The 11309-nt window shown below is 37.5% G+C and overlaps 1 protein-coding gene across 1 annotated transcript in view; it reads right to left on the bottom strand.

Annotated features, from left to right (window-relative positions):
- Window positions 1–11309, bottom strand: part of RAB1A (RAB1A, member RAS oncogene family) — a 30510-nt gene that overhangs the window by 1825 nt on the left and 17376 nt on the right. Inside the window, exons 3-5 of the mRNA XM_059405966.1 lie at window positions 6789–6884; window positions 2407–2502; window positions 208–339 (exon numbers count right to left, since the gene is read on the bottom strand). Of these exons, the coding sequence (XP_059261949.1) occupies window positions 208–339; window positions 2407–2502; window positions 6789–6884 (324 nt within the window). The remainder of the gene's footprint in view (window positions 1–207; window positions 340–2406; window positions 2503–6788; window positions 6885–11309) is intronic.

Raw genomic sequence — 11309 nt, 5'->3', positions numbered from 1 at the left:
CTAAGAGAATAGTAAGGCTTAATTAACACTGAAAATTTTTTCCCACTTAGTACATTTCTATCATCTGAAATGGGGACTGAAGACAGACACTGCCCGGACTGTAAAGGCTGTCAGCTGGTAGTGGCTGTTGGGTGACTCCATACCCACACATCATCCAAACTGAACACTCAGTTAACATTCAGTTTGAAAATCAAACTTGAAACATACCTTTGCTGTTGTGTAGTCTACTACTTTCTTTGTGGTCAGATCGCATTTGTTCCCTACCAACAACTTGTTGACGTTTTCACTGGCATAACGGTCTATTTCCTGCAGCCACTGTTTAACATTATTGAAGGACTCCTAAAAAGACAGACGTTTTTAAGAATGATCATACAATTCTGAACTCAATCACTCAATAAGCAAGTAAAAACCAAAGGTCTTTTCCTGGCCTATGAAGAACTAGTGAGACAACTCTAGCTACAAAATAACAACTACAGTGCTGGGAAGGAAGTGAAGTGATATATTAAAATGACTATCAGTACCTATACGAAAAGAGATTAGAATTTGAAGGCTTAAAGAGACAAACAGTACATCAATAAGCTACAGCTCAAATTAAAGATTCTATTTATTTATTTATTTATTTATTAAAAGATTTTATTTATTTTTTGACAGACAGAGATCACAAGTAGGCAGAGAGGCAGGGAGAGATAGAGGAGGAAGCAGGCTCCCTGCTGAACAGAGAGCCTGATGCGGGGCTCAATGCCAGGACCCTGGGATCATGACCCAAGCTGAAGGCAGAGGCTTTAACCCACTGAGCCACCCAGGTGCCCCCAAATTAAAGATTTTAGCTATTTGAAAGAGCAAGCACCAGAGAGCACAAGAGCAGCAGGCATAAGGAGAGGGAGGACTATGACCTGAGCCAAAGGCAAATGCTTAACTGACTAGCCACTCAGGTACCCTGGAATATGCAATTTTAGCACACCTATAAACAGCTGGTTTTTGAAATCTTTTTTTTTTTTTTTTTAAGATTTTATTTACTTATTTTACAGAGATCACAAGTAGACAGAGATCACAAATAGGCAGAGGCAGGCAGAGAGAGGGAAGCAGGCTTCCTGCTGAGCAGAGATTCCCAATGTGGGACTCGATCCCAGGACCCTGAGATCATGACCTGAGCCGAAGGCAGAGGCTTAACCCACTGAGCCACCCAGGTGTCCCTTGTCCAATACTTCTAGTGGCACTGACCAAAGTCTATGATTCTAGTTATCTCCTAATTAGCTACTTCACAGTTGAGGTAAAATTTAACATTTGCCGCAAGAAAAATAAATTCTAATATTCAAAGTTTATCTTCATTCTTTGATAGAAAAAAAGGACCCTGAAATTTTCTTTCTGATCAAAAGAACACTCGTGGCCCCTGGACCCCCATCTTTACACTATCTCTATACCCCCTACATTATTTCAACAGCTAAACTTAAATACTCGTTTTTTTTTCTTTTAAAGATTATTTTAGAGCATGCTCACGTGGGAGGAGGGCTCATGCAGGAGGCGGCACAGGAGGAGGGATGGGAGGACAGACTCCCTGCTGAACATGGAGCTCCATTTAGGGCTTGATCCCAGAACCCCAAGATCATGACCTGAAATCAAGAGTCGGCTGCTCAATAGACAGCCACCCAGGTGCCCCCTCATTGTCCTCTTAAAAATCTTCCTCCAGGGTGCCTGGGTGGCTCAGTCATTAAGCGTCTGCCTCCAGCTCGGGTCATGATCCCAGGGTCCTGGGTTCGAGCCCCACATCAGACTCTGCTCAGCAGGAAGAATGCTTCTCCCTCTCCCGCTCCCCCTGCTTGTGTTCCCTCTCTCGTTGTGTCTCTGTCAAATAAAATCTTAAAAAAAAAAAAAAAAAAAATCTTCCTCCAGCTCATCCCATTTCTGAATCATATCCTCCATAGGCAAAGACCTCTAATCTCACTTTTGGGAACTAAGAGGTTTAATTACTAACAAATTCCTGCTAATACTCTGCACCAAGGACACAGTATACACTGAACAATCCACAGCTCCCTACAAACTCTTGCCAAAATGATCAAAAAGTCAGTTGGTAATAAATATAAGGAGAGTCCCTTGAAAGCAAACATAAAACCAATCACTAAATTTCCTATTTACCAAATGAAAAAATAAGGGAAAAAATAAAATTTTGGTTGGCCAATTTATTAGATACTCAAATAATGGAGGGAAGAAAAATACCAATGTACCTGTTTTAAAAAGAGTACTGCTTTAAATGTTTTCCAATGTGACTCCTTTATATTTGGGAGTAGACAAAGTATTGTGCCATGTAAATAACACTGATGCCATATGTACAAAGTGAAAGAATCTGAAATTTATTAAGTAGGAACTTCCTACTTTGTCACAGCAGTACAGTTTCCTCCTGGAACTTACCTGATCTGTCACATCATACACAACTATGATGCCATGGGCTCCTCTGTAATAGCTGGATGTGATTGTTCGAAATCTTTCTTGGCCTGCTGTGTCCCACTGTTAACAAAATAATCAAGAAATCCAAACAATTACATTAAATAAGAGTTGGGGGAAAGGGCAGGAAGAGGGAGGAGAGTTTAAAATTTACATAGTTTTAGAGATTATCAAGATTTAACATGGAAACATTAACCCTCAATACACACCTAAACTGCATGCCAAATACCTGAAGATTCGGAAAAGAAGGTAATGCATTTAATTTAGCTTGCTCCCAGTAAACTTATTCAAAAACTGTATCATACTTTTCATATTCCCTATAACCCTTAGCACTGTGCAAGGCATTCAGTGAATGCAGAGACAGGTTGACTCAATTAGGAAAGCTGCTGGCCTCACACCCCATTAACACTGTATCCTTTCACAAATAAGAGAATCACTTGTTAGAACATGCACTGAAAGGACCTACTTCCGGATAACTACTAGTCAAGATAGCACTTTATCTCAGTAAGATACTATCTCAGTGCTAGGAAAAACAATGTAAGATGATTCCATATCTTAATAAAACTCGTTTTAAGATCCATTTACCACACTTCAACCATATAGGCTCAAGCAATGAAAACAAATGCTTATGTTATGTTAAAATTCTGGGTTTAAAAAACTAATTGTTTAAAACATCAAGAGGTAAACTCAACTGTTAAATTTTAAAAGCCTTGGTTTTAAGGACAGCAATGAGAATTTTGTTTGAATTACTCCTAGTCAATGACTTCTTTTTTTTTAAGATTTTATTTATTTATTTGATAGAGATCACAAGTAGTCAGACAGGCAGTGGGGGGGGAGGGGAGAGCAGGCCCCCCACTGAGCAGAGAGCCTGGAAGTGGGGATCAATCCCAGGACCCCAGGTTCAGGACCTGAGCAGAAGGCAGAGGCTTTAACCCCTGAGCCATCCAGGTGCCCCTAGTCAATGACTATTTGTGCAATTAGAATAGCTAACTACCCCACTAAAAGAAATTGGTTGAAGATAATACCGATGGGGTAATAGCACAATGGTTACTTAATGGTTACCATTTTAAAAAATGGACTTGATGCCTAAGACAAATGGAGATTAAAAAGCAACAGCCCCCTTTTAAAAAAATTAAATATTTTATTTTTAAGCGATCTCCACATCTAACATGTGGCTCAAACTCACAACCATGAGATCAACAGTCCATTAACCCAGCCAGCAAGGAACCCCAAAGCCTTTAAAGGGAGGAATTGTAAAGTTTTGGAATATATCCATCAACTTGACAACTGATCCCCCCCTAACATCTTAAATGGCAAAACTAAAGGTTCAGAACACTCAGTGAAACCACTTCCTTTTTTTTTTTTTTTAAGACCCAGCCCACATAGGGGTATTAAAAACAAGTTGCAATTTGGGGAAAATCTGAATACAGACTGGATATTATGGCATTAGTGTCAATTTTTTTAGATGTGAAAATGGCGTTACACAGTAAAATAGAGATGCACAGTCAAGTATTTTTGGAGTAAATTTAATGTCTGTAATTCAGCATGCTCCAGGAAAAAAAAGGATGAAGCAGATAAGGTAAAATGTTAACTGTTAATCTAAAGCAAACAAGTCACCACAGCTTCATTACCTTTACTGTCCAAAGTGCTAAGCTTGAGAGCACAGAAGACTATTTACACATACAGTTTCTAAGTGAGGAGTATCAAATTCTTTCAGGATATCCATGGAGAAGCATAAGCTTTGGAGTCAAGGCAACCTGACTTAACTACAGATCCTAGGTATCACTCACCTTACAGAACTGCTAAAGGGGTTTAAATGAACTAATGTTTGTAAAATGCCTAGCCTGATTACAGAAGCTGCTCCATAAAAAAATACTAGTTCCCTTCTCCACCCCTTGACCCCTTTCACAAAGATAGCAAAGTTAGACAAGAAAGGAAGACACTATTCCTGAACAAACACTAACGTAAATAATTGTCTCCTTGCCACTCTGAAAATTCCTGTGACTTCTTATCCTAACAGTACTTTCCTCTCCAACTGGTCACTTGGTATCTAATTCTCATTAACCCTTGTAATCACAGGGTAACTGATTTTTCCACGTCTCTCCCACTGAAATGGCATCTCTTCGTATGGGGCTGTTTTCCTTCATGTCTGTAATTTTGCATCTACCTTTGAATGGATTAATTACGAGAAAAGGGCATGAATCCTGAAATGCAGGGGAGAAAAAAATTCAAAGTCCAAATCAAGAGAAAATTTATCCCATGTATTCACACTGGCTGGACTCTATCTCATATTTGATTTTAGGAATTACATTTTAATAAAAGGCACTCCTATAATGTGCAAGAGTGACCCAAATTGTAAAAAGTTCTGGAAGCAATGACTGACTTTAGAGGTAGAAGTCTGTGATAAGGGCGCCTGGGTGGCTCAGTGGGTTAAGCCGCTGCCTTCGGCTCGGGTCATGATCTCAGGGTCATGGGATCGAGTCCCGCATCGGGCTCTCTGCTCAGCAGGGAGTCTGCTTCCTCCTCTCTCTCTCTGCCTGCCTCTCTGCCTACTTGTAATCTCTGTCAAATAAATAAATAAAATCTTAAAAAAAAAAAAAAAAGAAGTCTGTGATAAGACAACCTAAAGGGCAGGCTGCCAATAGAAAATGAATTAATCATGTTTTAGGTGGCTCCAAAAGGCAGAGGAATGAGAAATTAAAGGAAACTGGATTCAGCTCAATATAAAGAATTAACAATCAGAAGTTATTTATAAACGAAACCAGCTGCTTTGAAAAATGGTGAACTTACCAGAAGTATTAAAAAAAAAAGGCACCAGATAGGAAAAGGAAATTCCTACTGAAGATGAAAGGAAGACTGAGCAACTGACCTGTAAGATGCCTTCCAGCCACAGGAAAGGAACAATAAATGGATGTTTCACAAATATACACTCGAACCCCTTATGAGCTCAATGACACACATAGTATAATCATTTCACATCAGTAAGTTAGACAGCTGGGTACACCTTTTTTTGCAATATTCTTTGTGGTACCAAGTATAAAGCTGGCACTCTACATAAAATGGGAAAAATCAATATGGAAGGTTATCTGTTCACTGGTTTAGAGTAAGCTATCTCTGATAACCATATCCTTGCAAGTCCTAATTTGTAGTATTAAGTATGCTCCTTTTATCAAAATCCAGTTCTTTTGTAATGTACCTTCTTTTTTCTTACCAAAGGCAGATGAAAAAAGGGAGCGACTAAAAAAGCAAACTGTCAAACATCCATTTATTTGGGTATGTCACATAACCAGTAACATTTATGTAATGCCCAGAAGTTCACAACAGGCTTTCACACACATTACTGTATCCACAGACACGAGCTACTGGATTTGGTTCTCACAACTACCTTGTAAGTTAGTAAATCAAGTATCATCATGGTCCTTTTAGAGATAAGAAATGGAGTTCCAAGAAAAAGGCTGAACTAAGTTAAACAACACATGACTCTTTGACAATATATACCAGAGTAAGGATAATATATTCAAGTTTTCTGACTCCAAATCCAGAACTCCTTTTGGCAGTCAGTGGTTCCCTATCACCTTGTACAAAGAGTCAATACCAAAAGAGACCCAGAAATTAATGTTTTTGAAGACCAATGATATGTCCACAGTTGTAATGCCCAAACCCTATATAAAGGTGATACAACTGAACAACTACCATTGCCTGTTTTTAATTCAGGGTTGGGGATTGAAGGAATAAGGGGGCTAGGATGGCACAGAAACAAAATACTGAGGAAAGCAAGCTGTAAGTCACTTGGTTCTACCAGTAACTACGGGCAAGTCATTAAATCTCCTGGCATTAGTTTTCTAAGCTGTAAAACTATTTCTGAACAAACACTAACATAAATGTTAAAAAGCTAAATTCCTTTCCAATAATTCTTGTTTCTACAGAGTTGGTACACACAATCTAATAAATACAAAAGAACTAAATAAAACTCTCCAACTAGCCACATATGAAAACCCTTTCCTAAGGTTTCTTTACTGTTCCAGTAAAAGACATCAGGAAAAGCTCAATTTACTTTGACTATTAAGACAAGGTAAACTTCAACTGAGGATCCCCCCTCCCCACACTGATAAAAGCACAAGAAAAAACTAGGACCAAGTATAACTTACAACATGTATTTCTTTACTTTATGAACATAAAATTCAACTAGAGAAGTCATTTTTAATCTAAACAATTCTTATTCTACCATTCTATCACAAGTGCGTGATTAAGATCCTTTAAATTTTAGCATGTTAAAAAGTGACAAGTAATACATTTTAAATTTACCAAAATGATTTCCCGAAACAAATTCTAGTTTTAAAATGACTTACTATTTGAAGCTTGATTGTTTTCCCATCTAACTCTATAGTTCTTATTTTGAAATCCACACCAATTGTGCTGATGTAGCTTTCTGTATATGTATCATCCTGAAAAGAAAAAAAGTCAACAAATAAAATTAAGGTTCAATAGAGGAAATAAGAAAATATGTCAACTTATATCTACAAAGTATGATAAAGTTTATAAGCCATAACATGTTGAGAACAGCTACTTCATCCCACTCCAGTACTCAGTTCATGTTCTGATTACAATACACTATATAATAGCAGTTTCTTAAGATTTTCTCAATAGCTATTCTTTAATTTTACCAAACATCTCTAGGCAAATTCTTTACATACATCATATCAAAAAAGGTTTTATATTTTCAATGATTACAAATGACTTTTCTAGTTGCTAATCAGCAAAATTCTTGCTCCCCTGACCCTCCATCCAATATATTCACCACAAAGAAATGCTCACGTCATTCTCTTCCGGTTTTTTTAAGAAGTCAATTTTACTTCCTAGCTATGACATATAATAAAATTGATCAATAAAAATTGAGATATAATACACATACCATAAAATTCAATTTAAAGTGTACAACTCAGTAGGTTTTAGTATATTCCCAAAGTTGTATAATCATCACCATAAATTTAACTGCAGAATGTTGTTATCACCCTGAAAGCAAACCCTGTTCCTGGTAGCAGTCACTCTCCATTTCCTCATCTCCCCTTTGACCCCAGAAACCACTACTGATGTAATTTTTGTCCCTGTGGCTTTGCATATTCTGGGCATTTCCTGTGAATGGATGTGGTCTCTTGTGTGTGGCTTCTTTCACTCAGCTGAAGTTTTCAAGGCTCATTCATGTTACAGCATGTACCAGTACCTTCTTCCTTTTTATGGCTGAATAACATTTTGTTATCCATCAGCTGATGGACATTTGGGTTGTTTCCACTTTTTGGCTACTATGAGAAATACTGCTATGAACATTTGTGCACAAGTTTTTGTGTGAACAATGTTTAACCCAATAATAAATAAACTTTTAAAATTATACCTGTTTTCCTCAAGTCATCTGTTATGACATTCAGAATGGAAACAAAACTTTTTTCTTTAAAGTGAAAATGTGGGATGCCTGGGTGCCTGGGTGGCTTAGTCAGTTAAGCATTTGCCTTTGGCTCAGGTCATGATCCCAGAGTCCTGGGTTCAAGTACCATATCAGGCTCCTTGCTTGGTGGGGAGCCTGGCTCTTCCTCTTTCCTCTGCCTGCCACTCTCCCTGCTTGTGCCCTCTCTCTCTGACAAATAAATAAAATCTTAAAAAAAAAAAAAGTGAAAATGTTTGTGAAAAGATACGTGAATGGAGAGATCAGGCTATCACCACCTAAACCCACTGAATAATCTTAGCCAGCACAAAGCAACATTTAGCAGGTACTCTGCCAACAAAAATGGGCCTAAATCTATTAAGAGCAGCCCTATCAAACAGAACTCTGATGATGAAAAGGTTTTATAAACTGTACTAGTCAATATAGTAACCACTAGCTAGTGAGAATAAGGAACCGAATTTTAAATTCTATTCAAATTTAATTAATTAATTAATTAATTTAAATGTAAAAAGCCACAGGGCTAGTAGCTACCATAAGAATGGCACAGTTCTGGGGCTTCCAACTACACTAACAGGAGAGATAATGGAACAAGTTTAAAGTCACCACAAAGAAGCAAAGTGACAAATCTAAAATGCTGGATAATCTATATAAGGAACTGCACAGGTTCTGCCAAAAGTAAAAGACATGAAAAATACATAAATAAAAAAGGGGGTTGGAAAAACTCTAAGAAACTGAGCAGCAAACAACCAAATGGGATGTATATACCATGTTTGAATCCTGATTCAAAGCATCTGTGATACCACACTTTTGAGACAATCAGCAAAATTTATTTTGTAAGCTGACAATGACATTGTTATAAGAAAATATCCAGTTTTTATTCATTTTTAAAAAGATTTTAAGTAATCAAAGCAGCGTGGGCCTTGAACTCACAGCCCCAAGATCAAAGGTTACATACTCCCTAAGTGAGCCAGCCAGGCACCCTCAAAATGTCCAATTTTTAGAAATGCATTGTGAGAAGTATAAAGGAGTGAAATGACATATTTGGAATTCGCATTAAAACACTCCAAAAAAGAGTAAGGGAAGAAATGAAAACAGTGTGGGCAAGTCTCCATAATGTTGAATGTAATGTGTCCATGGAATTAAAACAAAACAGATCTCTTAAGAGAAACTGTAAAATGTGGGGCTCCTGGGTGGCTCAGTGGGTTAAACCTCTGTCTTCAGCTCAGGTCATGATCTCAGGGTCCCGGAATGGAGCGCCACCAGGCTGTCTGCTCAGCAGGCAGCCTGCTTCCCCCTCTCTCTTTGCCTACTTGTGATCTCTCCCTGTCAAATAAATAAAATCTTAAAAAAAAAAAAAAAAAGAAAGAATTAAAGAAAAGAAAAACTGTAAAATGTGTCAGAGAGTTCCAAGTGGCTAGAGGTAGCCATGCTGACTTCCTCATATATTCACATTTATACACATGCAAAAATCACTGGGTAAAAGGATCTTTTTAAAGCATTGATGAAATCTGACAAAATGCTGATCACAAATACTAGGTATTCATTTTTTAAAACTTACTTCTTTCTAAATGAGTGCCTAATAAGTATCAGGTACAACAGAAAGTGAACGAAGAACCAAGTGAGTACAATAAATATTCACTTAGCACTCCCACATGACATGTATTTTGCTGTAAATACTATTAATGCTTTGTTAGAATTCTTATTTACGTGCCTAAAATCTGCCTTACTTGCCTGCCTCTGAGCCACTGCACATTCTCTTCCTTCTGTCCAAATTTTCAACATTTCTTTATGCATACCTCCTAATCCCCAGCGCCTGGGTCATAATTTTTATTTATTCTTGGATTTTGAGCTCAGGAAATACCGACTGTCCAAACATTCTTTAACTCCCTGGCCAACAGTGCTCTCATAGCTCTTGTAGCTTATATATTTCTGTGCTCTCATAGCTTATATATTTCTTTATTATACTTCGTGCAGCTCATCTCTATTCTACGGACCGGGGAATCAGTACTTTTTAAATGCTTCCCAGGCAATTCTGTGTGTAGGTAGGCAATACTGAAAATGTGGGACTTAGATCAATAAGCATCCCAAAGAGGATTTTCTTTAACATACAGATACCTCAGGCTATAACCATTTTCATCAAGAGACTCCAGATTCTTCCCACATACCCAGCATTGGGTATGATCTAATACAGGGATGATTCCTGATTTTAATATTTGCTAACTTAATAAAAATTAAGTACTGCCTAGTTTTAAAGTCCTTTAATTATAAATAAAACTATGCTTTTCGTATTTACTGTCAACGTGTATTTTTTCTTTGGTGAGTTGCCCGTTCATGTATTTGCCCGTATTTCCATCAGGACAAACATCCTTTTCTTATTTAGTATGTAAGTGTGCTTTATATATTGAGAATGTCATCCCTTCCTCATATATATATTTTTTGTTAGTATCATGTTTTCTACCTTTGCATGTGCTTGACGTTTATTTAAATGCAAATTTAACAATCCTTTCCTGATGTTTCCATGTTAGAAAGTATTTTCGCACAAGATTATGAGCCGCCTATGTTTTATTCTAGTAGTTCCTTGGTTTCACTAGCTGTTACATATAATACAATTATATATATTTTTAGGGGGGCCTGGGTGGCTCAGCCAGTTAAGTAACTGCCTTCGACTCAGGTCATAATCCCCGGGTCATGGGATCAAAGCTGCATCAGCCTGCTTCTCCCTCTCCCTCTGCTGCTCTCCCTGCTTGTGCTCTCTGTCAAATAAATAAGTAAAATCTAAAAAAAAATTAGGTATTTTTAATTTTATTTTTTTAAAAGATTTTATTTATTTGATAGATCACAAGTGGGTGGTGGTGGGGAGGCCCCCTGCTGAGCAGACACCCCAATGGGGGGCTTGATCCCAGGACCGTGAGCCAAAGGCAGAGGTTTAACCCACTGAGCCACCCAGGCACCCCAGAATTATGTATATTTTTAATGATATTCATTAATATGGTCACTCATCAGAAAAGTCACAGTAAGTATCTGACATGCTATCAAGCTCACAGGGGTGAATTTTAAGTTTAGAAAACTTGTAATCTTCCCTTGAAAGCTTCAATTTTATTACAGGCAGCAAATGCTATCAGATTTTTTTCTTGAAATGAGTCTCAGTTCATTTGAGAAAATATCTGCCCAATGCCACCAAATTCTACATAACTACAGTTTGTCAATTGTTCTTTCAAATAAAACAAAAAAGGAACAAATTTAAAAAATGGAAAAAGCAGCTAGTTCGGCTCACTCAACTATGTAAGTGCTTTTACTTTCCTCAAGGCAATCAACATACTTCAGTGTGCAGTACAAGTGCTTTATATGCACTCCTCATTTTTTTCACACAGAACATGTTAAAAAGAACACTCAAGGATCAAGATGTTTAAAAATTAATCGTTCTTACTGTTCT

This window comes from Mustela nigripes, chromosome 7, assembly GCF_022355385.1.
Source record: "Mustela nigripes isolate SB6536 chromosome 7, MUSNIG.SB6536, whole genome shotgun sequence".
Classification (NCBI taxonomy): Eukaryota; Metazoa; Chordata; class Mammalia; order Carnivora; family Mustelidae; genus Mustela; species Mustela nigripes.
The sequence above is the reverse complement of the archived record's forward strand: the minus strand, read 5'-3'. Positions and strand labels throughout refer to the sequence as shown.